At 40.0% G+C, this 27,445-nt stretch overlaps 1 protein-coding gene across 3 annotated transcripts in view; it reads left to right on the top strand.

Moving 5' to 3' along the window:
• HSD17B12 (hydroxysteroid 17-beta dehydrogenase 12) overlaps positions 1-27,445 on the top strand; it is a 173,215-nt gene that overhangs the window by 34,234 nt on the left and 111,536 nt on the right. For 2 of the 3 annotated variants that reach the window (XM_070473144.1, XM_070473143.1), the window contains exon 2: positions 26,202-26,248. The exons of the other annotated variant lie outside the window; for it this stretch is intronic. In XM_070473144.1, coding sequence (XP_070329245.1) covers positions 26,202-26,248 — 47 coding nt within the window. The remainder of the gene's footprint in view (positions 1-26,201; positions 26,249-27,445) is intronic. 3 annotated transcript variants of the gene reach the window in all.

Below are 27,445 nucleotides of genomic sequence, written 5' to 3'. Positions count from 1 at the left end.
TGGCTATAAGGATCATGTGTCATTTGTCATTCGTATGTTATTGCTATGGAGAGTTCATTAATTTTTACCATTGAAAATAGTGGCATGATATTAATACTCTGGGAGAACCTTCCAGAGGTGTGTGATTCTTCGCATTGAAAGCGGCGTTTAGCTGCGACCAGAGCCCTGGCGCCATGAGGCAGGAGTCAGGAAGTTGCATGGCCTTGACGAATTAAAGTGCTGCTTCTGCAGGACAGAAACTTCACTTCTCTACTGAGCTAGCAGCTTTTTATTGTGGAATTCCGGTACAAAATGAGACAGTAGGTTTTCACTCCATCTCCAGAGTTATTTGAAGATAGCATTTTGACTAGATCTGCCATTTAAGTCAGTGGCCTTAGAAATAATTCATGATTTTATTTTCAAATTGCGATTTTAGGCTATTATCACGAGATGCTCATGATGCCACTGTGTTTCACTATCAGTGAGCTGGGAAGAAATAATCTTTTATATAAGATGAGTTAATAGTTTATTGCTATTACCATTGATTTTTACCTTTTTTTAGTAAATGAGAATCATTTAAACTTAAATTCAAATTCAAATGGATATTTTATAGAGAGCATAACTGATTGAAAACTACATAAAATATGTTCTCTTGCTAACAAGACGTTCGGTTTTTCCTTCTTAGTGAAACCCTGAGTAGAAATGTGCTAGAGAGTGAGGGTGTTTGTATTCCAGTGGTGTAGCTGAACCAGACAGGTCTGCAGCACAAGCGGTTATTTTTAGACACTGGGTTGCCATTTTTATCCTGCAGAAATATTCATCAGTGTCTTGCTGACAGGCCCTCAGTTTTATAAATGTGTCACACAGACCAGATTTTGTTCTTTGTCTCATTTTCCCTCCAACTCTTTCCTTTTCCCTTTGCTTTGTTCATATAACCATTTGGAGGAGGAGAGTGTTTTTTTATTTCAATTCATGTATTAGATACTTCAATTCACAGATTTTCAGCATCACACAGTTCATTCATCTTTCTGCAGCTGCTTACGCATTTCTGCTTATTATCTATTATGGGAAAAGTATTGTAGATCACTGAGCTTGTGGGCAAGAAAAAGAGGTGCACATGCATTGGAGGTTATCTTCGTGGGCCCATTCAGCTTTTGGCTGCATTCTCCAGAAGTGTTATTTTATGTGTGTATTTGTATGCAGTGTGTGTGTGTTTATTTACTTGTCTTACCCGACTTGGGACTGGCATTATTTTGCATGAGCAATAGCTGCCTAAGGGCCTGGGGTTACCCTGTGTGGCAAAAAGCCTATTGGTTTCTGTTGAAAACAAATCCATCATTATCTCTAAATATGTACAACACATATCATTTAATTTGTTAGGAGACCCTTTTCTTTATTCTAGATGGTTGAGTAGCAGATACAACCACAGCAGAAGGAGAATCCCTGCAATCAAAAGAAAGCAAGGGGCAACCCATAAATATAGTAAATTCATTTTTTTAAAACAAAGTATGCTCATATCTCTCCTATTTTAAGAAGTTTTATTTATTTGTTTATTTGGCCGCACTGGGTCTTAGTTGCAGCACATGCAGTATTCAGTTGTGGCCTGCAGGATCTAGTTCCCTGATCAGGGATTGAACCTGGGCCCCCTGCACTAGGCACCTGGGGTCTTAGCCACTAGACCACCAGGGAAGTCCCTCATGTCCCAGTTTTATAAACGTTTAGATTTGTATCAAACATCGTCCTCAACAGTAATAATATAATAATAATGAAATATAATGGCTGACACATATAATGAGCATATATAATGCTGATTATGTGCCAGGAACTGTTGTAAGGGTTTGACACCCATATTCATATCCTAATCTCTCGGTTAAGTACTATTACTATTGCCATTTTATAGACAGGTGTGTTGAGGTTGTTGTGTAGCTTTGACCAGGGTTATTTGTCTTCAAGAACAAGAGGCAACCAGAGAGACAGCATCTCATTCTCTGGTCAGGAGGATTGAATAGCTGAGTGTAGTGCTCATGGGGCAGAAACATGTAGGTGGAATCCCTAAATCCTCAGCAAAGGAAGGAAAGAGAAATCCGGGGCATGAGTTGAGCCTGAGGTGGCTTGTAGGAACACTGGCGCCCCTGATCTCTGCAGCTTGGTTTTGCCGTTAGATGTGATTTGGTCCAGAATTCCCTCATGCTGCACAGACAGTCTTCCCATGACTAAGCCTCAAGCGTACACCCTCCTCATTAGGTCCCACTGAATACTGGCACTGCTGATCTCTATGACTTGGTTTTGCCATTAGGTGTGATTTGGTCCAGAATTCCCTCATGCTGCACAGACAGTCTGCCCATGACTAAGCCTCAAACGTACACCCTCCTCATTAGGTCCCACTGAATGCTGGCACTGCTGATCTCTATGACTTGGTTTTGCCATTAGGTGTGATTTGGTCCAGAATTCCCTCATGCTGCACAGACAGTCGTCCCATGACTAAGCCTCAAGCATATACCGTCCTCATCGGGTTCCATTAGGATCCTTTGCTCCTAGAGCATGTGTATGCTGCTTGCTCAGTCTTGCCCGACTCTGTGACCCCATGGACTGTAGCCCGCCGGGCTCCTCTGTCCAAGGCAAGGATACTGGTGTGGGTTGCCATTTCCTCCTCCAGGGGATCTTTCTGACCCAGGGATTGAACCTTCATCTCCAACATCTCCTGCAGTGGCAGACATTTTTGTTTGTTTATTTTGTTTCACTTGGTTATCTCAAAATTAAATGAAAAATGGTTTTCCTAGCTTCAGCATTGGCCATCTAACAGACTGAGTTTCCAAGATGAGGCATGTTTAGATGGTGTCTGAATAGCTCTTTTCAAACAAATGTTATGACATTTCCATCTGGTTTCTTGCACACATGCTGTACCAAATTAGAAGCTTGCCAATCTGTCAGGATACAGGTGTGGTCCACTCTTAAGGAAACCTGGTGTAAGAGAATATAAATTTACAAAAATTAGCTAAAGTGGGGGGGGATGTTTGCATTTCAAAAAGATTCTTAAGGCTTCTATTAAGTTAATTGGAGAATTTGCTTCACATAATGATTCAAAGAACAGATTGTATTTGTACAGTATATAAGTGTAAGACCACAGTTATTACCTAAAGGTAAGCTTACACATATGCTATATGGAGGACTTGGTTATGATACAATGTCTTGCTTATTCTCAGCAAAGGTGATGGTTGTATAATCAGGTGGCACATGAAGAGAAGACTGTAGCCCGTTAAAGGCCAAGAGGCAACAAATTCAGTGTAAAATATTGCAGCTGTTCCTCAATTATTTTCAGAGATGTTGCCTTCATTATTCTTATGTTATATGGTATCAGCTAACTCAACAGAAGTGGCTCAGTCTTTATTTAGTTTTTATTTTGGCTCTATTGTCCTTGAAATCTGAGTAGAAGGCTCCAGAAGATCCTGTTTAGAGGCAACTCTGTGGGAACTTTGAGTCTATTCGAATCTTAAGCACGGCTAGGAAAGTAACTCCTGATTATAAGCTATTTTGTTGATATAAATTGTTGTTGTTGTTCAGTTGTCAAGTCGTGTCTGATTCTTCACGACCCCGTGGACTGCAGCGCGCCAGGCTTCCCTGTCCTCCACTGTCCCCCGGAGTTTGCTCAGATTCATGTGCATTGAATCAGTGATGCCATCTAACCATCTCATCTTCTGTCACCCCCTTCTCCTTTTGCCTTCAGTCTTTCCCCGTATCAGGATCTTTTCCAGTGAGTCAGCTCTTCATGTCAGATGGCCAAAGTATTGGAACTTCCCTCATAGAATCAACCATCATCTCTTGATGTTGAATTTTACAGCTCTCTTTCTCCAAGTTCTTAGTATTACGATTAACAGTAGAAAACCCGCAAAATTCTCCTCTCAATATGCTCTTATCCCTTCTGGCCTCTGACCAGTCCTGTTTCTCTTTGTTTTCCCCAGTCTACCTCTGGGTCTCAAGTTGGAAGAGATAAACTGAAGCAGGGCGTATACAGTGGGCATGGCTATCCTCTTCTCCAGAAGTGGTAGGATAGGTTCCGTTCTTTATTTTGTTTCATTTGTAGAAAGCTTGAGTTTGTTAAGTGTTTTTCTATCCTAGGTTTTAAATGCTAAACTGAATTAAACAGACCATCTCACTGTGGCAACAAGCATATAATAGAGTATAGTGACTTCCATAGTATAGTTCTGTTTGAGTTAGCACCTACAGAATGTAATTTTTTTTTGAATTTTAAACTTTATAAAAACATATAAGAAATACATTTAATTATTATAGAAAAATTAGAAAATGCAGCTAAGTAAAAAGAAGAAAGTAAAAATTACAGCCCTCTACGTAGAGACAGTTACCATCAACTTCTTGGCCTATGTATGACCTTTTAGACTTTCAAGAATTTTTCCAACATACATACGAACATACACATATGTATGTGTAGAACTTTTTTTTATACTAAAGATAGTGATTGTACTTGTCATTCCTACTACTGGTAATTGACTTGTTTATAAGTTAGGGTTTTGATAAGCTTCTTCTGGCTCATCATTAGATAGTGGTTATTAGAAATTCCAACTAAGGGTCTTCAGGAGAAATAAACATTAAAACAGTCAATTTTGCTCCTCATGTTTTTTTCCCCATTTCACTTGGAAATATATCATAGACACCTTTCACTGCCAAAAGGTGTTCTTTGGTGCTATAATTTTTGATAGGTGCATTGTATTTCCATTATATTGGTATATTATCATATATCATAGATATTATATATAGTAGGCATATTTATTGATATACCATGTATTATATATGTCATAATTATATACTGTATATAGTAAATATGCTATATACCCTATATATATTCTTCCATTATGTGTTCTGTCTAATTTATTTGTTGTTGTTTTTGTTAAGTCAGTAGGTCACATCCTTTTTGCCACCCTGCAGACTGTAGCTGACTAGGCTCTTCTGTCTGTGGGGGTTTCCCAGGCAAGAATACTGGAGTGGGTGGCCATTTCCTTCTCCAGGGGATCTTCCCAACCCAGGGATCGAACCCACATCTCCTGCTTGGCAGAGAGATTGTTTACTGCTGAGCCCCTTGGGAGGTGATTTATTTAGTGGTCCTTTATTGTTGAATGGTTTTGATTTTGCTATTGCAAACAGTGCTGCAATATACCAGCCTCTTAAAGGTCATGTTCATTCTGAAAACCTAAAAAGGAAAGGCAATTGAGCATTAAGTTAGTTAGAGGCCAGCAGGTGGCATGGAAAGGCGTGACATTTAAAGAATTGCCTCAGATGCCCTTGTTTCTTAGGATCAATGGCTAATTAAGAAAACCAAGGGCTACTGTTCATCTATTAGAATCTAGTAAAATACCAAAATCTCTGAGTTTAGCAGTGAGGAATCCTAATCTTGAGAAACTGAAAGGATTTTCAGATCATTAAATAGCAGGAGATATTTATCCTTCCAGTTGACCTGTAAGGTAAGTAAGTCAGTAAACGACACAACTTTTAACATTAGGCATCAGAGACCTTATTCTTTCTCTTTTCCAGCTCAGTTCAAACAATGAGACTTTGTTAAATAATTTATATTTGAACAAGTTGTGGAAACTTTCACTAGAGATCAGTGAGTTTCCACAGGTCCTCTGAAGAATAAAAAGAGATGTAGGTAAACAAATGGGACTGCTCAAAAATACATGAGATTGCATGTTAGATCAGGCTTTTGGAGGTTCTGTTTGTAGGAGGTAGCTTCTAGAAGGGAGGAGAGTACGTTTCCTTTGATTTCGTAATGCTCTCGGACGGCTATACTTGCTACCTAATTGCATCTGAGACTAGGGCTTATCTATGAACTTGAATAAAGCAGGCTTCAAAGGACAAGCAGAAAATCATTTCACTGGTCTTTACCACTCCTGGAACCCCAGTGGTTCACAGGTGAAATAAAGTTATAAAATAAGCCTCGAGTTTTCTACCTTTCTTGTTAACTGTTTTTGGAAGAAAAATTAAAAGTTAGAAAGAGTTTTTGATTCAGTTACTCATGTTCTTTCTTTCTTGACTTCCTAAAGATGAGCTAGCCTCAGGTTCTATTTTATTATTGTAAATCATAACTCTGACTTGATATCTCCTGTTTCTAAAACTTGTGGATGTGTGTTTGTTTTAGTAGTTAAAGGTGAGAAAGAAGTCATGACTATAACTTCATGTTCACCATAGTCATGGAACCATGGAGTCCTGGCTATTCATATAATATGTGACTGCAATTAGAAAGGACGCTTGCTCCTTGGAAGAAAAACTATGACAAACCTAAACAGCATATTAAACAACAGACATTACTTTGCCAACAAAGGTATATATAGTCAAAGCTATGGTTTTTCCAGTAGTCATGTATGGATGTGAGAGTTGGACCATAAAGAAGACTGAATGCCGAAGAATTGATGCTTTGAACTATGGTGTTGGAGAAGACTCTTGAGAGTCCCTTGGACTACAAGGAGGTCAAACTAGTCAATCTTAAAGGAAATCAATCCTGAATGTTCATTGAAAGGACTGATGCTGAACCTCCAATATTTTGGCCACCTGATGTGAAGAGCTGACTCATTAGAAAAGACCCTGATGCTGGGAAAGATTGAAGGCAGGAGGAGAAGGGGACAACAGAGGACAGGATGGTTGGATGGATTCGCTGACTCAATGGACATGAGTTTGGGCCGGCTCCAGGAGATGGTGAGGGACAGGGAGGCCTGATGTGCTGCAGTCCATGGGGTCGCAAAGAGCTGGACATGACTGAGCGACGGAACAACAACAGCAGCACTTAAAAAGATGCTGAAACTAGGCTCAGAGATCTTAACTAGTGGTCTAGGTTCACTGAACTAACAGAACTAGGACTAGAACCAAGGTTTCCTGACTGCTAGTCAACACACCCCTATTTTATGTAGACTGTGATCTCTGTAACTGAGAAAAATGGAGTTGGATTACATGAAGCTCTTCTGAAAAGATGAGATTGAAAATGTATCTCATTGAGTGTTCATTTTGAGAAGTGTGATAGTTGTTAAGTTGCTTAGCATAATTTCCTTGGCAGTTTTGGGTTTTCCTAGACATTAGAAAGAGAATTCAGTTAGATCTCTGATGGGAGGAAAGTGTGCTTCCATGTTTTGTCTCTATGGAGATAAGGAAAAGAAAAAAGAAAAAAAAACTGTTGGAGAGAATAAATTAGCGTTCTTCATTTCCTTCCTCAAATTTGATGTTGATGCTTGCCAGTCTTCAAGATATATCATAAATTGTTTACCAAACTATCTTTTGGGGAAGTGGTTTTTAAAGTTCTTTTTTATTTTTATTTTTTATTGAAATGTAGTTGCTGGACAGGGTTTTGAAGTTCTTGACCTGGCCTGAGTCAGTATGAACTTGGTTTCTCCTAGGTGTAAAGTCCCTAGGGATGTGGTGAGGCCTCTGGGGTTGAAACATGAACACTTAGACTTAGGGAATTACTTAATCCTCAAAGAGGGAGAAATTACTCACTAGGAGACTCTTGCTCAAAATAAGAGTTTATTGCAGTTACTGTGATAAACCCAGTTTGAAAGCAGCATAGCTTCTTAGTTGGTAGGGCGTTAATTTATCAAAGTGACTAAAATTTGCAGTTGCTTTGTTTTGGAGGAATTTACCCATTTCTGATATGAAGAATACTGTTAAAAGCTTAAACTGGGGATTTTCCTGGCAATCCAGTGGTTAAGACTCCATGCCTCCAGTGCAAGGGGCACAGGTTTGATCCCTGGCTGGTTGCCAACAAAGCTCCGCCTAGTCAAAGCTATGGTTTTTCCAGTACTCATGTATGGATGTGAGAGTTGGACTGTAAAGAAAGCTGAGCACCTAAGAATTGATGCTTTTGAACTGTGGTGTTGCAGAAGACTCTTGAGAGTCCCTTGGACTACAAAGAGATCAAACCATTCAATCCTAAAGGAAATCAGTCCTGACTGTTTATTGGAAGGACTGATGCTGAAGCTGAAACTCTAATACTTTGGCCACCTGATGCAAAAAAACTGACTCATTAGAAAAGACCCTGATGCTGGGAAAGATTGAAGGCAGGTGGAGAAGGGGATGACAGAGGATGAGATGGTTGGATGGCATCACTGACTCAATGGATATGAGTTTGAGCAAGCTCCAACAGTTGGTGAAGGACAGGCGTGCTGCAGTCCATGGGGTCACAAAGGGTCGGACACAATTGAGCAACTGAACTGAACTTGGGAACTAAGATCCCGAGTGCCAAGGAGTCACCCGCCCCCCAAAAAAAGTTAACCTGGATGAGTTAGGTTGAAATAACCAAATAATCTACACTAGACCCTGCACACACACACACACACACACACACACACGTACCTTGGGTTGTATAAATGCAGACCATTCAAAGAAGTTAATTATTGGAATTACCAAGTAGATTTCATTATAAGTTTCACTTTTATCAGACCTGAGTTACATATTTAAAGAACATTCATGTAGTAGGCAGTATTGTCCTACAAGTGTACTGCTTATAAACTAAGAAAATGTTTAATTTTAGATATTACTAAATGTGTGTAATCGTAAGATATATCAAGACTAATATTTCTTATTTTGAGGTAAAGGACTGTTCCAGTTTGGACTTCTTGAAGTAAATTCAAGCATTGTATGCATTTGTAAGATGTACATTTCTTACATAGGCATATGTTATGGATTATGTTGAATATAAAATACATAGATTAGACAGTTGTTGTCATTTGAATGTTACTTATTCCACATGAAGGAGAAAATGGGGCCAGGGTTGCATAACATATTAGAGATAAGAATCTTGAAACTTCGCCATCAACTCATTCTTTTTCTTGCCTTATTTCTATGCAGAATGTGAGGTCTTAGTTTTCTGACCAGGGATTGAACTCTGACCCTCAGCAGTGAAAGTGTGGAGTCCTAACTGCTGGACTGTCAAGGAATTGCCTTCCATGGCTTATTTTATGGTTTAATTAATCTTTACTATTAGAAGCAGATAAAAAGTCAGAGAACTTCAGTTCTGTTTCTTTGCTTTCAGTTATTTTGAACTTGTGAACAGTATTTAGCCTCAAATAATAGATTATCAGGGCTTTGACATCCCAGAGGCTACACAGTCAGCCAGACTTAATGATTGATGTGGTCTGTAAAGCTTAGAAGTTCAGATTATTGGATGGTGGCTGATGGGGTTGGGGAGTAAAGAGAAATGTCTGTCTCAACATGAGAAGTGACTGGGGCATGACATGGGGTCCATCCCCTGGCATGTTATTTGGAAAACACCAGACAAACTGGCTCAGGTTAAGGGGCTGGTTAGGAACAATGAAAAATAAAAGTTGGATTCTGCATCACCAGATTAATGACCTGGAAGCTCTTTCGACTATTTGTGTGTATACCATGCATTGTTGCTAAATGTGACTGTTTTAATTAGTTCCAAGTGTGTAAGTCAGTGTTCTATTGTGTAGTGGGTTCATGTTCTGGGGACAGATAATGTTGTCTTCACTTCATAGAGAAACTGAGACAATAGAGGTTCACTGTTGATAGGTTTGGGCTTCCCCGGTGGCTTAGCAATAAAGAATCTGCCTGCAATGCAGGAGACATGGGAGATGTGTGTTTGATCCCTGGGTCTGGAAGACCCCCCTGGAGGAGGAAATGGCAACCCACTCCAGTTTTCCTGCAGGGAAAATCCCATGGGCAAAGGAGCCTGGTGAGCTACAGTCCAAAGGGTCGAACAGAGTCCAGCAGGCTGAGCCACTGAGCACACGCACGCATTGATAGCTTCTGGTAGATGGCAGAGTAGCCTTGAACCTTGCTGCTGTGATTTTTAGCGCCCATGTTCTTAACCCGTTCACTTAGGCCTTTTGCACTTAAATGGCCAAAGCCTACATGTTTTCCTTGATGGTGTCTTTCTAGGCCTGTGATTCCCAAGTAGTCACTGCTTTGTCTCCAGTCACAATTCCAACTCTCAACTCAGGAAGCCCCTTCCCTGTCACCCTCACATTTTGGGAATTCCCAAAGGAAGCCATGAAGCAGTTTGAATCCACGAAATCACGCTGAAGCACACGGATTGATGGCCTTTTAATTCTTCTATGAGAGTTTGCATTTTTGAAGAAGATGTGGCAGTAGCTGAAATAAATCATTATCTGCAAAGGTTTTCAGTTAACCAAGTAGAGTGAAAGAATCAGGCAGAAGATATTCTGGGGTTTTGGTGCTACCAGAATGTATCACACGGCTTTGCCTGGAAGTCAGCCCAGGGGATTAACTGACTTAAGCGGATTCTGCTTTTTGCAGTTTTTTCATTTTCTCTATTCTGAACCTCTGAGTGCTTGGAGTCTTTTGTTCTGTTTTGGTTTTGTTTGTTAGTTTTTTGAGTGGCAAATTATAACTGTCTGCACTATTTGGTTGTGTCAAGAGAAGAGAAGGGACAGGTAGGAGAGAGGCCTGTTCAGTAGGGAATCCAAGAGGGCTTAGGGGGAGAGGGGCCCGTATAGACCTGGATAGTGTGTTTGTAAACTGGGCCTTTTCCTTCCATAGTAATAGACTGTGCTTGAGAAGAGATGTCTGTTTCCCCAAATCATGAGGTTAGGGGAAATGCCCATAGTGTCACAGTTGATGTATAATCAGATTTTTCTTCGTATAAGATTGTTTTTTATTAAAATATGATGAGAACAAGTTATTATTGTCCTTTCTTATTTTGCATCACTTTCACTGTTTCTTTTTAATGAAAAATGCAGGAAGTTGCTGCTGCTTTCTTAACTTGCAGGCTGCATGCCTGTCCTCTTTGTTCTTTGTTAAATATGAGCTGGCATGTGTTAGACTAGGTTTGCATTTGCTCTTCGGGACTTCAGTGGTTTCTAAATTCAGCCCTGGCTAAGCCAGTTCTCTGTTTGCCTGAATCAATTGAGACTGCTATTTTTAGCAACAAAAGGGAATTGAAATAGCAATTTTCTTCCCATGTAATAGATCCCCAAGAGGAATACTGATGCAAGCTCTCTGTCATTTTCTATTCTCCCCACCCCCCGAAAGCACTCAGTGGAACCGCAGCTGTCATGGTTTGCGGCAGTATTAATCTTTAATCAATCCAGTGTTCTCTGCATTCAGGTGTTAGTGGGGGAGGGTGGGTAAGGGTCAGGAGAAGGAATCTGCCTAGAATAACTAAGCTCTTATGCATGGGCCCCGCGGTCAGAATTGGGTGGGTAGTGGCAGGGAACAGAAGAAGCTAAAAATAGCACGTTTGCTTCCAGCATTCCTCTAGTCTATTTTTGATGTTTGATATTGGTAAGGTTGATTGGATTCTTACTAAAAATATCTGTTCCTGGCAAGTTGAGGACACCAAGAGTAGACTATTTTTAACCTACACAAACTGAAGCATTTTCGTGGACTCTCTAAAATCTGGAGGCTGAGCCCTGGCCAGTTGCCAGTATTTTATATAATCTGTAACAAGCAAGACTCTTTTGGGTGCCAAGTTGGGATATTCTTTACAGTTGTCAGTTTCCATCTTTTCAAATCTTGCAAATTTGGTTTTGGGTGTTATATTTACATATGAAAACATAAGCCTTTAAAAATCTCCTTCCCCTGGACCGCCCCCACCTTCTTCCTCTTACTTCAGTTCTGCCCCTGGCCATCATAAAGACTCACAACCCATAGGGTTGTGGGTGATACCTGAGGCCCCTGGATTATGGGTGGGAGACACCTGTAGCGTTATTCTGTGTATTGTTGAAAACTACCTACTTATTCCATAGCATTATGGAATCAGAGAACACCAAATGTTAACTGAAGAAGCTAATTTTAATGACAAGAACAGAGATCTGTCACAGCTTTTGTAATTTGGCGTGCTTTACTAAGCCCAAGAGATTCATCCCCCCCCCCCCCACCCCTCACCCCCACCCCTGCCCAATCTTGCTTTGGATCTGTTCAGTTCACATCCACCCTGGCACATTTTGAGTGAAGTAATTCTCTCTAGCATCGAAAATCATCTCTTTTCAAGGACCCCCCCCCCACCTCAGAATCCTTTGAAAATGCGTGTCTATAGATTCACCATAAACTGAGCTAAACTTCTGAATGTGACATTTCTTAAATTTTATTTTAGATCACTGATCCTTGATAATGAGAGGGGCTGAAGAGTGCTGGAGATTGTGTGCAGTGGATGACTGGGCATTATTTCTGGAAAAAAAAAAAAAAAAGTAGGTGAAGCAGTGGGGAGTGTCACAAGAAGATCGTCCTTCATTTATAATCTCCTTTTATCCTTCACTCATCTTGTGAAACATCATCTACTTTTTGCCAGACACCGTGCTAGCCTTTAGACTGTGGTGACCCAGACCTTTATGGAAGTTTATATGATGAATGTCAGGTAGGGGAAGTACAGAGTGCCAGGGGGCTACGAGATCCTGCTGATCTAGAGGTCAAGGAAGGTCCAAGGGAGAGGAAACGTTCAAGTGAAACCCTCAAGGATGGGAGAGAGAAACTGGTGGAAGTAATATTGGCGGTAGTGGAAACAACATTTGTGAAAAGAGAGCATGTTAACTTTGTAGAAATTAGAAAATTTTCAGCATGACCAGGGCAGTGGGTGGTAGGGGGACAGTGATGGGAGGTAAGGTCAACTCATGGAAGACCTTGTAAAGAATTAAGGGCAATGGGAAACCATTGACAGGTTTTTGGCAGGGAAGTGATGTCATGTTTGCCCAATGGACCAGTCACTTTGGTTGCAGTGTGGAGAGTAATTTGGAGAGGAATAAGAAAGGGAGTAGGTGAGTGAGTTAGAAGTCTGTTGCAGTAGTTCTTGTGGGAAGTGAATTCTCGTAGCCCAGGTGGTGGCAATGGAGAGACATGAATAGATTTGTGTTCCAGGTTTTATATAATTGGCTGTAGACAAACATTGTCATTTCTTGATGGAAGAATGAGATCATAAAAATGGCATTTGAGTCCACGGGACTCTCAGGAGTCTTCTCCAGCACCACAGTTCAAAAGCATCAATTCTTTAGCACTCAGCCTTCTCCATTTCTCACATCTGTACATGACCACTGGAAAAGCCATAGCTTTGGTTATATGGGCTTTTGTCGGCAAAGTGATGTCTCTGCTTTTTAATATGCTATCTAGGTTTGTCATAGCTTTTCTTCCAAGGAGCAAATGTCTTTTAATTTCATGGCAACAGTCACCATCCACAGTGATCTTGGAGCCCAAGAAAATAAAGTCTGTCATTGCTTCCACTTCTTTCCCATCTTTTTGCCATGAAGTGATGGGACCAGATGCCATGATCTTAGTTTTCTGAAAGTTGAGTTTTAAGTCAGCTGTAGCCGCCACTTTTGAATTGGCTGGACAAAGGGCAGAGAGGAGCCTCTCCCTGATGAGTCACTTGTTTACCGCAGCCTTTCTCAAAGTCCCTCCCAACATTGCTTGCATTTCATTTCCTGAATTTAGTTCACGAGGCTGCACCTAGCTGCTGGGGAGGTTGTATTCCAGGCCTCGATTGCTACCAAGAAGGAAAGGAAGGGTGGGTACTGAGAAAGACAGTTATCAGCATCTGGCCCCTGTGTGTATAACATAAGAAGGGTGGGTCCCCAGGGTTGTTTTTGCATATTTCTTATTCTTTTGGTGTGGCTGTATTTAATTCTTTTTTTGTTTTAAGAAAGCACAAAAAGCAAGCAGTACTTCTAATGTGGGTGATTTGGAAGCTGGTCTTTGTTTCATTTGATTTTCATTGCAAAGTGGTAGAAATATCAGGGTGATAGTGCTTAGATGGTGTTTCCCAGAAGACCAAACAAGAGATGATCTTATTGATCATCATTGATGAATACTTTAAATTTTAATAGTTTTCTGTATACATATTTTATACTGATATTCTGTTTATATTATATATTAATTGAAACTGGTGGTCTTTTACCAAATCAAGTAATTAAGCAAATAGTAATTCCATTTTCTATTAAATTTAATTTTTTAAAAATCAGTTTTAAGAAAGTATTAAGTGACCTTAGGAAACACTGATGTAAGTAATGCTATACTGATACTTTGGAAACTAGAATAGATGGAGAATTTGTTGAATCAGTTTACACCATCTTTCTATTCCTGGTAGGAAAAGACTTCTTTTTTTGGAAAGGCAATACACGCACATGGTTAAAAAATACTGACAGTAAGAAGAGTAAAAAATAGTAACCTCTTTCCTGTATTTCCCCAGTGTCCCAGAACAACTGCCAAAAGACTTTTGATTTAAGATGTGCTTTATTTAGCTTCCTAAAGTGAATGATGAAGAGTTGACTACCCAGACAATATGGAGCATCTAGTGAGACACACTGTTATTTTATAAAATGTAAAAAATTATTCAACTTGGTTAAGGATTATTTTCTATCCAACCATGAGCTGCTATCTCTGCTACTACTGTTGGAAGATTTCTTTAGCTTTAAAGCAAAGAATATATCTTTAAAAGCAAAGACAGAACAATCCTTGTCCCCATCCTCCCTGCCTTAAGTTGACAAATTTAATCTTTTTTTGGCATAAAGTAAAACTTTTACGATTGACTAAAGTTGGACAGATGAACTTGGTCATGTTTTTACATTATTTCAAGCATATTACCTGTGATGACTTAGAGAACCAAAGAATTTGTCATTTCCTTTGATGGGGAAATCATACTTGATCCCCCATTGCCTGCCCATTGTACATGAGTCTGATTATTATAGATCTGCAGTGGTGCTTATAGAGATGACTAAGAGAGGTTCTCGGTTTCCAGTTTTATTTTTTGTTTCTTTGTGCCCATAAAAATAATTTTTATATTTTTCTAAATTCTCAGAAAAAAATATACTTGTGAGGCAATGTTTGACTTATGTGTAACTATATAGTGCTGTATTTGGTTCTGAGAATTCTCTGAATATGGGAAAGTGATATTTTTAATCTATCTAAAAAGATCAAAGGCTAAATTTTTAATACTTATGTGATTTAAAGTCACATCGTTTCTGCATAATAGTTAAAGCCCTAACCATGAAATGGGTGGTTTATAGAATACCTAATATCCACAGTGGGTCTTATGCATCATTGTAGTCTCTGTAGTCATACACATGATAGTTTCTAAAAACCGTTAATTTGATTTAAATTTGATAGTTAATAGGAGATGATAGGAAAAAAAATGTTCTTGTTGGGAGCTTAAAGCCAAATCTTCTTGAGAAGTGTGTTTAGTATCTTATTCTCAACTTAGTCTACTTTAATATGTTTAAGTGGGACCTTGGGGGAACTTCCAGTTTTAAAATAGGCAAGTAACAGTATTTTCTAGCCTTTTATCTCTTGTAATGTGTAGGAAATTATTTAGGAGAATAAATTCTCCTAAATAATTAGGAGAATAAGAAGCAGTAAGCACCATTTGGATGAAATGAGGGAACTTCTGAAATCCTTGATTCCCAGTCACAGAGAATAAAGTTGGAAGAGCGACAACTTACTTCACAGAGCAGGTGTCTAAGAGCTCACAGATGGTCCACCACTGAGAAGCAAGCAGGTTTGCTATGGACCCCAGAAAAGCACAGGAATTCAAAAGACAAGGATGAGGAAGGGCACCGAACCAGATGTGCTGGTGAGTCCAAAAAACTGGGCGCAGAAGAGTGGAGGTGAGACACCAGACTGGAAACAGAGGTTAAGTGGTCTGCAGACTAACAGCTGTCCAGCTTCTCAGCAACCAGAAGACTGGAGTTTGGGGAATGGAGAGATCCCAGAGTCCTAGAGAAAATACAAACACTGTAATCTGTATGTTATCTGTGTTGCTACCTGCATTTGGAAGAGTCATTTTCCAATGTTGGATCTGTTGTTTTGACTTTAGCCTTTGCTTTTTGTTGCTATTGTTATTATAATCATACATAATGGCCTGCCTCAGGTAACCCTGTCCCTCTGCTAGACTTAAACTGAAGTGTCTTTGTTCAGCTCACAGAGAGACAATCTGACCCAGGCCATCTGTGAATAGCTGCAAAAACAAGAAATTGACACCCTCCCACTGTGGCGCCCCCCCCCCCCCCCCCACTGGCCATTCCAGGAGGTATTTGCAAGATTAATAGCCTTTTTTACTTTACTTCCTTACCTCCTCCCACTCTGTTCAGTAAAAGAATCTGGCATCCAGATCCCACAAGATGGTTATTTTGAGACATTAGTCTGCCATCTTCTTGGTCTGCTGACTTTCTGAATAAAGTCGTATTCCTTCCCTCAACACCTCATCTGTAGACTTTTTGGCCTGTCATGTGGTGAGCAGAGCAAGCTTGGACTCAGTAACAGTACTGACTTGTGGATCCCCTAATCAAAGAAGTGGTTTGCCCAATGATTACCCTATAGTGAAGGCCCCAATATAGTCATCCCACCCATGCACCCTCATTGCCATGTTATTGTCTCCAAGATGAGACAAACCAAAACAATCAAAAATAACTTAGAGGAAACAGAATAAAAGAGTAAAAGAAACTATAAATATATAAACAAAGTCTTATTAATGTCCTTAGAGATAAGAGACGATAATGAATGTATAGTAAGAACAAGCTGCTGCTTTAAAAAGAGAACAATCAGAATAGAGAAGAGCTCTTTAGTATTAAAAAATTGACAACCTAATTTTAAAAGTCAATACAAAATTTGTAAGATAAAAGTTGAAGAGATTTCTAGGAAAATAAGAAGAGAAGTAAAATTAATAAAGAAATTGTTATATCCAAACTCTGGTTAATGGAAATTCTAGAGAACAAGGTGAGAAAGAAATTATCAAATAATTAATATTTAATACATAAGAAAATTGCCAGAATTGAAGACCGTGAATTTGGAGTCCCATCAGTGCCTAGCACCAATGAATGGAGAAGCACCCACTCCAAGTCCTATTATCATGACAGAGTCCTAAAGATGAAGTAACAATCCTGAAAGCCCCAGTGACAAAAAAGCAAATTGTCATTTGCAAATTGTCTGTAACTAGAATGGGTGAAACATTCTTTTTAAGCAATACTGGTGCAGTGGAGGGTTGTTTTAAATTTTTTGTTGAAAATGATCTCCTGTTCAAAATTCTAGTGTAGACTTTAAAAACGTGCACTACCAAAAATTTGAGAATTATGTTTTATTTGGCAGACATACTGAGGACTTAAGCCCAGGAGACAGCCTCTTAGCTCTGAGTGACTGTTCCAAAGAGGTAAGGGAGGAGCCAGGAGATACGAGCTTTTGCAATAAAAAAAAAACAAGTAGTCAAAAGATTGCTGTTGATGAAAGAAAACCAGACTTCTCAAGTTAATGAATTTAGTGCTTTTTCCTGTATGGGAAGATGCCAGAGTCTGGGTTTATTGAAGTCATTCCTTTGATAGGCACCCTAACAGGCCAGTATCCTGATTCTCTCCATCCTGATCCCCCCGAGGGTGCACAGTTGGGGGCAGCTGCAGTGGCTGATGGCTTGATGACCTCAGCATCCTTTGTTTACTGATGGCAGGCAGCATTCTTTGTTAATACTAGTTAAACTACTACAGGTGAAGTTAGAATATAGACTATATTTTTAAAGATATGAAAGATTAAAAAAATTGCCTCTTAAATTGTCACACGAAGAGATGTGATAACTAAATTTAAAATTCTGGATGGCATCCTAGAACAGAAGGACACTCAATAACAGGATTGCCTGAAAAAAATATGAACTTTAGTTAATATATCATTATTGGTTCATTAATTGTGACAAATTTTCCATACTAATGTTAGATGTTAGTAATAAGAAGAACTAGCTTGGAGCTTGAGGAATACTCTGTATTACCTTCATGGGTTTTTTTGTTTGTTTGTTTTTTGATAAGTCATACTTTAGCCACCTGATGCAAAGAGCTGGCTCATTGGAAAAGACCCTGATGCTGGGAAAAGTAGAAGGCAGGAGGAGAGGGGATGACAGAGGACGAGATGGTTGGATGGCATCACCGACTCAATGGACATGAGTTTGAGCAAGCTCCGGGAGATGGTGAAGGACAGGGAAGCCTGACGTGCTGCAGTCCATGGGATCGCAAAGAGTTGGAGACGACTGGGTGACTGAACAACAAAAGCTGCTTTAAAATTTAATAATTGCTTTTCAAAATGTTTAAAAAATGTATCTAAATGCCTCCTTGTTTGGCAACTTAGATGTGCTTCATAATGAGGGACTAGAATAAGATCTAAAAAACAAGAGCTTCAACCCAGGAGAGAGAGTCCTAGAGAATTCCCAAGATTAGGTTCTAGAACCATAGCTGTGCCCACAGAGTATCTATTCCAGGTTGGAATAGGATGAATGTTAGAGTGTTCTGTGAAGGTGATCTTTAAGGGAAAGAAAACCAAAAAAAAGAAGCATGGAACAAACTGCTGGGGTTGATTGTGTGGAAAATTATACTGAGAAGCCTTTAGAGACTGGGGGAACATTTAAAAGGAAAACTATGCAAATGCAAGAAAAAGGCCATTTTAACTCCAGGAGAAGAAAACGTTGATTAGGAAAGAAAATGTAATTCTGCTATGCTGTCTGGTTCACTAGTGGATGATATATTTTTCTAGCCACAATAATTGTTGAATAGTAAAGGATTTGACAGATTTTGTTCCTGCTCCCTGGGAAGTGAAGTGAAGTCACCCAGCCGTGTCCGACTCTTTGCAACCCCATGGACTGTAGCCTAACAGGCTTCTCCGTCCATGGGGTTTTCCAGGCAAGAATACTGGAGTGGGTTGCCATTTCCTTCTCCAGGGGATCTTCCCAGGGATTGAACCCAGGTCTCCCGCTTTGTAGGCAGCAGCTCTCTGGGAGGGAGTATCCGAATCCTTGGAGTTTCCTAAGTGATAGGGGTGTCTTTGTTATTCATGGTGGGCTCTGATAATGTATGCTAGTGAGATCGCTCATGGTGGGACTGTATAGAGAGCTTCAAGATGGGGGCTGGTCCTGCTGGAAACACCAACCTCGGGATTAGAAGATTGGTGCCTTGAGCCATGGGATACCAGCTGAACCTGTCAACCTCTGCGGAGGGATGAGGAGCCTCGAGTCTGAGTTCAGTCCCGTGGCCAATGATTCAATCAACCACACCTTTGTAATGAAACCCAATGAGAACTCCATATTCCCACCATGCACTGCTCTGCTCAAGAAAAAGTAACCACTCCTATGGATTTATTCTCCATTCACACTGGGTCACACTTGGTGAAGGAAATGTGACCCAGAAGGAAACGCTGGCTCACACTCCAGTATTGTTGCCTGGAGACTCCCATGGACAGAGGGACTGGCGGACTACAGTCCATAGGGTCACAAAGAGTTGGACGTGACTGAAGTGACATAGCACTGGATCACAAGATAGTACACCAGCTATTTTACTTGCTTTCAAAAATATATCAATATTTCTAAAAGTCTGTGCAGTAGGACTTGATTTCTTTCATCTACCAAAAGCAGCTGTGTTGTATAGAAGTCCCAGAGGCAATGTTGCTGTGTAAAATGATGATTTAAGTAGCATTAAGCCCTTCTTGCAAAAATCATCTTGCAGTTCCTAGTGAGTGAACACACTGATGTTCTGGGGTGGGGCCGGAGGAGTGGCCCCCCCTTACTCAGAGAGGTCCTAGAAGTGCTACAATTTGGGGACCCTCCCACACCTTGCCCTCTGTGGCTGTTCACTTGGTTGGTCCTGATTTGTATCCTTCATTAGAAAGCTCTAGTCATGAATTGTCTTAGGTTATCCTGAGTTCTGTGAGTCATCCTGGTGAATTCTTGAACCTGAGAAATTGTGAGAACCTGAACATTGTAACCAACCAGTCACAAGTGTGGGTGGCCCAGTGACGCCTGGACTTGTGGCTGGTGTCTGCCTCATGGGCAGTTTTGCTGTCTTTAACCTGTAGGATCTGCACTCACTCTGGGTTAATGTCAGAGTTAAAGTTACAGTATTATTATAATGTAATGACTAACTGTTGGCAGAATCTTGTGCTATAACTTTATTGGAAGGATGGGGAAATTTAAAGGGGGTGAAGATTCTCTTCAACCCTAATGAGTCAAGTAATATAAAAATAAATGAAAAAAAATGAATCAGGGAATTAGAGTATAACAGGATTTAGAACATGTAAAGACAAGGAGATGCAATTAAAAGTAGTGAAAATTGTTGTTTCCGGGAATAGAGTAGGAAGGTGCAGAAGGATACAGATAAAATCCCACTTTTTTTTTTTTTTTTTGGTCTAAACCTCTTGAAACTGTTTTCTTTTTCAAGCTAAGTTACGTATTTCTTAGATTTAAGTAGAATCACTTTAAAAACAAGGGAGCCTGACTTGTAGGCCCTCAGTAGTTCATCACGAAATAGACTTGGACATTTGTGACGTGTGTATGTAGGGGAGGTATGTAGGGGGATGTTTTTAGGAGTGGTACCTAAAAGTGGGTAAGCAAAGGAAGCAGGGTAGGGCAGGGGGAGAAGTAGACTGGTACGTGCTGTGAGAGAAGTGCGTGTAAAGATGTGGAAGAGAGAAAGGATTCTTTTGAAGTGATCTGAACAGTGGAGTTAGTCGGTGGAGTCTGAACAAGCTATGAAGAAAGGGGCATGGAGATGAGGTTCTGGGGATCTGGGAGAGAGCAGAAAAGTTTATCACAGAGAAAAGGAAAAGGAGAGAATTGGAAACAATTAGAAAATGTTTGTCCTTCTTGTGCGAAACATTAGTGCATCAGTGACAGGAATTCAGTGTAAAATTTGGGTCCCCATACTTCCAAAATACTCAGAAGATGAAAAGTTACAGAAATTTGCAACAAAGTTGATAATGAGGTTGGAGGAACTTGCCTATGATACTTAATTTCCTATAGGTGGATTCCACTACAAATGTTTAAAATCATGAGTTAATAATGTTTCTTGTAAGCAAAATCACAATCATAAAAACACATGAGTTACCTTTGAGAGGTATCAGAGAGCAAGTTTATTTTGAAAACTGGTAAGTAAAGGAAAAAAATCCAACATTTATCTTGTGCTCCTGTGCAAACTCTGTATCAGATAACTGATAAGGAGTCGTTTCTCTGTGGAAATATTCCAGCTAATAAATTAAGCTGGGATGACAGAATTCAAGTATCAGTATAGTTCAGTTCAGTCACTAAGTCATGACTGACTCTTTGCAGTCAAATGGACTGCAGCACGCCAGGCTTCCCTGTCCATCTCCCTGTCCAACTCCTGAAACTTACTCAAACTCATATCATTCAAGTCGGTGTTGCCATCCAACCACTTCATCCTCAGTTATCCCCTTCTCCTCCTTTCTTCAATCTTTCCCAGCATCAGGGTCTTTTCGAGTCAGTTCTTCATATCAGGTGGACAGAGTATTGGAGTGTCAGCTTCAGTATCAGTCCCTCCAATGAATATTCATGGACTGATTTCCTTTAGGTTTGACTGGTTGGATCTCCTTGCAGTCTAAGGGACTCTCAAGTCTTCTCCAAACCACAGTTCAAAAGCATCAGTTCTTCAGCCCTCAGCTTCAACTCCCACATCCATACATGACCCTGGAAAAACCACAGCTTTGACTAGACAGACCTTTGTTGGCAAAGTAAGGTCTCTGCTTTTTAATATGCTGTCTAGGTTGGTCATGGCTTTTCTTCCAAGGAGTAAGCATCTTTTAATTATATGGCTGCAATGAAATTAAAGATCATCTGCAATGATTTTGCAGCCCCCCAAAACAAAGTCTCTCACTGTTTCCATTGTTTCCTCATCTATTTGCCATGAAGTGATGGCCTGGATGCCATGATCTCAGTTTTCTGAATGTTGAGTTTTGAGCCAACTTTTCCACTCTCCTCTTGCACTTTCATCAAGAGGCTCTTCAGTTCTTTGCTTTCTGCCATAAGGGTGGTGTCATCTGCGTATCTGAGGTTACTGATATTTCTCCTGGCAGTCTTGATTCCTGCTTGTGCTTCATCCAGCCCAGCATTTCTCATGATGTACTCTGCATATAAGTTAAATAAGCAGGGTGACAATATACAGCCTTGACGTACTCCTTTTCCTGTTTGGACCCAGTCTATTGTTCCGTATCCAGTTCTAACTGTTGCTTCTTGACCTGCATGCAGATTTCCCAGGAGGCAGGTCAGGTGGTCTAGTATTCCCATCTCTTGAAGAATTTTCCACAGTTTGTTATGATCCACACAGTCAAAGGCTTTGGCATAGTCAATAAGGCAAAAGTAGATGTTTTTCTGGAACTCTCTTGCTTTTTTGATGATCCAACAGATGTTGGCAGTTTGATCTCTGGTTCCTCTCCCTTTTCTAAAGCCAGCTTGAACATCTGGAAGTTCACAGTTCATGTATTGTTGAAGCCTGGCTTGGAGAATTTTGAGCATTACTTTACTAGTGTGTGAGATGAACGCAATTGTGTGGTAGTTCGAGCATTCTTTGGCATTGCCTTTCTTTGGGATTGGAATGAAAACTGACCTTTTCCAGTCCTGTGGCCACTGCTGAGTTTTCCAAATTTGCTGGCATATTGAGTGCAGCACTTTCACAGCATCATCTTTTAGGATTTGAAATGGCTCAACTGGAATTCCATCACCTCCACTAGCTTTGTTCGTAGTGATGCTTCCTAAGGCCCAGGATGTCATTCCAGGGTTGTCTGGCTCTAGGTGCGTGATCACACCGTCGTGGTTATCTGGGTCATGAAGATCTTTTTTGTCTAGTTTTTCTGTGTATTGTTTCCACCTCTTCTTCCTATCTTTTGCTTATGTTAGGTCCATACCATTTCTGTCCTTTATTGAGCCCATCTTTGCATGAAATGTTCCCTTGGTGTCTCTGATTTTCTTGAAGAGCTCTCTAGTCTTTCCCATTCTGTTGTTTTCCTCTATTTCTTTGCATTGGTCATGGAGGAAGGCTTTCTTATCTCTCCTTGCTATTCTTTGGAAGTCTGCATTCAAATGGGTAGATCTTTCCTTTTCTCCTTTGCCTTTAGCTTCTCTTCTTTTCTCAGCTATTTGTAAGGCCTCCTCAGACAACCATTTTGCTTTTTTCCATTTCTTTTTCTTGAGGATGGTCTTGATCACTGCCTCCTGTACAATGTCACAGACCTCCATCCATAGTTCATCAGGCACTCTGTCTATCAGATCTAGTCCCTTGAATCTATTTCTCACTTTCACTGTAGAATCATAAGGGATTTGATTTAGGTCATACCTGGTGGTTTTCCCTACTTTCTTCAATTTAAGTCTGACTTTTGCTATAAGGAGTTCATGATCTGAGCCACAGTCAGCTCCTGGTCTTGTTTTTGCTGACTGTATAGAGCTTCTCCATCTTTGGCTGCAAAGAATATAATCAATCTGGTTTCAGTATTGACCATCTGGTGTTGTCCATGTATAGAGTCTTCTTTTATGTTGGAAGAGGGTGTTTGCTATGACCAGCGCACTCTCTGACAAAACTCTATTAGCCTTTGCCCTGCTTCATTTCATACTCCAAGGTCAAATTTGCCTGTTACTCCAGGTACCTCTTGACTTCGTACTTTTTCATTCCAGTCCCCTGTCATGAAAAGGACATCTTTTTTGGGTGTTAGTTCTAGAAGGTCTTGTAGGTCTTCATACAGCTGTTCAACTTCGGCTTCTTCAGCATTATTGGTCAGGGCATAGACTTGGATTACTATGATATTGAATGGTTTGCCTTGGAGATGAATAGAGATCATTCTGTCGTTTTGAGATCATATCCAAATACTGCATTACGGCCTCTTTTGTTGACTATGATGACTGCTCTATTTCTTCTAGGGGATTCTTGCCCACAGTAATAGATATAATGGTCATCAGAGTTAAATTCACCCATTCCAGTCCATTTTAGTTCACTGATTCCTAAAATGTCAGTATTCACTCTTGCCCTATCCTATTTGGCCACTTTCAATTTGCCTTGATTCACCGACCTAGCAATCTAGGTTCCTATGCAATATTGCTCTTTACAGCATCAGAATTTACTTCCGTCACCAGTCACATCCACAACTGGGTGTTTTTGCTTTGGCTCCATCTCTTCATTCTTTCTGGAGTTATTTCTCTATTGATAATCCAGTAGCATATTGGGCATCTACCAACTTTCTTTCATTGTCCTATCTTTTTGCCTTTTCATACTGTTCATGGGGTTCTCAAGGCAAGGATACTGAAGTGGTTTGCCATTCCCTTTTTCAGTGGACCACGTTTTGTCAGAGCTATCCACCATGACCCATCCGTCTTGGGTGGCCCTACATGGTATGGCTCATAGTTTTATTGAGTTAGAAAAGGCTGTGGTCCATGTGATCAGTTTGTTTAGTTTTCTGCAGTTGTGGTTTTCATTCTGTCTGCCCTCTGATGGAGAAGGATAAGAGGCTTATGGAAGTATCACCATTTTGCAGTCTCTAATGAAATAATATATCTCAGTGGTGAACATCAATGGCTGCTTACATAACAAAAAGCAAAATTAGCAAACCTGTGCCTCCTGATAGAAGTACGTACTATTGCTTATAAAGTATTCTTACCCAAAACATTAAACCTGAATTTGATCACCTAACTATTAGTAGACAGAAGAACATGTTAAATGACATCAGGAGGATGCAATCAGCCAGTGACAGGCTGGTTAAGTTAAATGTATGTTCTAATATATTCAGAGAATGCCAGGGAGGGGAGGTGGAGGGAGGCAGAGGGAGAGGAAGCGAAGCCGATAGAGCAGATAGAAAAAGGCAACCCATTCCAGTATTCTTGTTGGAGAATCCCATGGATGGAGGAGCCTGATGGGCTACAGTCCACGGGGTCACAAAGGGTTGGACACGACTAAGCAGCTAAGAGGGGGAGAGACAGAGATGGAGACATAGATATGATTTCATAACCTGTTCTCTTCATATTCTATTATGATTGTGAAAGATATGACTAGGAAGAATTTAGATATGTTTGCCGTATTTCTGAATAGTAAAAGTAGGGAAAATGTTAGTTGCTCAGTCATGTCCAACTCTTTGTGACCCTGTGGGCTATAGACCACCAGGCTCCTCTGTCCATGGAATTCTTCAGGCAAAAATACTGGAGTGAGTAACCATTCCCTTCTCCAGTGGGTCTTCCCAACCCAGGGATTAAGATCCAGGTCTCCTGCACTGCAGGCAGATTCTTTACCATCTGAGCCACAGGATGCTATTCACAACCATGCTATGAATTTGTTAATAAAGAGTATTTTAGAGGTAAGATACCATGGTGTGGTCTGACCTGTTATTATTGTCAAGTGTTTATGCTACATAAGATTTTAGAGCTTTAAAGAGAAATATGCTTTCTCATAGAAGAAATAGATATTACTCAATTTCTACTACCTATATATATATTTTAAAGTTTTTAAATGTATAATAGGCTAGTGTGTACTTAATTGTACAGCTCCATGCATTTTTACATACACACATAAACATCAAGATATAGAATATTTCCTACATCCTGAAGGTTCCCTTAATGCCTTTTCCCTGTCATCTACCCCATTACCCAGGAGTAGCCAGTATTGTAACTTCTGTCATTATAGATTAGTTTTTCCCTTTTTGGAATTGGATAAATGGATCAAAACAGCTTGAACACTTTTATTTCAGGCTTTTTTGGCTCAGTATAATGTCTGAGAGATCTGGTCATCTTTTGCATGTATTGATGGTTCTTTTATTTAAAAAATTGCTATTTAGTATTCTGTTGTGTAAATATACCTTAATTTACTTACTCATTCTCTTATAGATTAATATTTGGACAACTGTGCATCAATAAAGCTACCATGGACATTGTTTTGATAGACATGATGTTTTTATTACCTCTTGGGAATTGTTAGGTCACAGGTGGAGGCACGTTTATTTCTGGACATAATGCAAAGTCATTTTTCCAAAATGATTGTGTCAATTTATAGTGCCACCAGCATTGTGTGAGAGTTCTAGCTGCTTCCCATCCTTGTCAGCCCTTGGAAGTGCAGTTTTTTTATTTTTAGCTTTGTGCTGGGTATTCGCTCCTAATATTGAACCACTGGTAATTGCTCCATCTTTTACATCAAAGTATAGTTGACCCTGTCAGCAGCACGGTCAGTTAGGGTCACGGACCCTCCTCCATGCAGTTGAAAATCCAAATATAACCTGACAGTTGGCTCTCAGTATCTTGATATTTAGCTTCTGAGGTTTTATATCTGTGGATTCAACCAACCTTGGATCATGTAGTACTGTACTATGTATCTATTGGAAAAAATCCGCTTATACATGGACTCTTGGTGTTCGAAGCTGTGTTGTTCAGGGCTCAGCCGTATCACACAGGCCCTCTTGTGTCTCATTGGTGAGTTTTAACTATGATCAGTTCTACATCGTGATTCTGAAACTGAACTGCTACTGTTTTCTTTTCTCAGTTGTCACAGGTAGTACTGATGGAATTGGAAAATCGTATGCAGAAGAAGTAAGTAATTTTCATGACTTTTCTTTTTGGTATAAAAATATAAGAACAAATATAGAATGCTCTTTTATAGTAATTTTGATTTTGAAGTTAAAAGCACCATTAGAGCATTGTACAATATAATAGAGGTACTTTGTTTCTACCTTGTTAGCAATGCTATGCTTAAACACAACTTTAAAACAAATTTTGGGGCATAATGCGTGTAAAACATTTTGTCCAGATAAGTTGGAATTGTGAACATTTTAGTGTAATTTTATTTTATATTGTGTAACTATGGACCGTTCTCAGTCTTTAAAGTTAATTGCTTTGGATTATTTTTCAAAAGGTAGATAAATTATGAGAGAGCGATTGAATATGCAGACTAGCCATGGTGTCGTTTTCACAAGAAGGACTGTGATTGACAGATATTGACAGACACCCTCAGAGGATTCCAGTTGTCTGTAATGTAACTGAAAGGGAAGACATCATAATAGTTTGAACAGAACTGTACAGACCAGAAGCATTGGCCGTGCCGTTAAGGCATGCAGTCCTCGTTCCAGAGGCACCAACAGCCTGAGATGCTGTCTGATTGTGACGGAGATCCTGGCCGATCCACTGACTCTCTCATTTATCCTTTCAAAAGGGTTTTTAAAAAATCCTTTGGTTTCTCAGCCTTCTGTTTTTAATACAAAATCTATAGAAAAGTTGCAAGAAGAATACAGCAAGCACTCACATACCTTTCATCAGGACTCACCAGTTGTTAACGCTTTGCCCTGTTTCACTTTATAATTTGGTGGGACCATTTGGGACTTACAGGCTTTGTAACAGTTCACCCTTAAAGATTCAGCATGAAGCTTCTGAGAACTAGAACGTTCACTCTTGTAACCACAGTCCAGTGATCATACATGGGATAGGAAGTTTAGCTTGACACCTTACTACTGTACAATATATACTCTGTATGCACGTTTCCCTGTTATCCCAATGATGTCTTTTATAGAGCTTTTTGTATTCCAGAATCCATTTAAAGATTATGTGTTGCAGCTAGATGTCCTTTTCCTTGACTAGGAGAGCTCCCTAGCGCCCTTCCTCGCAGCCCCGCCCGCGCCCCCCACCCCCGCCCAGCTTTTTTGCCTTTTTTCTTTTTTAACAGTGGTGTTTTGGAAAAAACCATGCCAGTTGTTTTGTAGATTATCCAGTTTGTCTGATTTGTCTGACTGTTCC

This window comes from Odocoileus virginianus, chromosome 10, assembly GCF_023699985.2.
Source record: "Odocoileus virginianus isolate 20LAN1187 ecotype Illinois chromosome 10, Ovbor_1.2, whole genome shotgun sequence".
In the NCBI taxonomy this organism is placed as follows: domain Eukaryota; kingdom Metazoa; phylum Chordata; class Mammalia; order Artiodactyla; family Cervidae; genus Odocoileus; species Odocoileus virginianus.
Note: the sequence above shows the minus strand (reverse complement) of the source record. Positions and strands in the feature narration are given on the sequence as shown.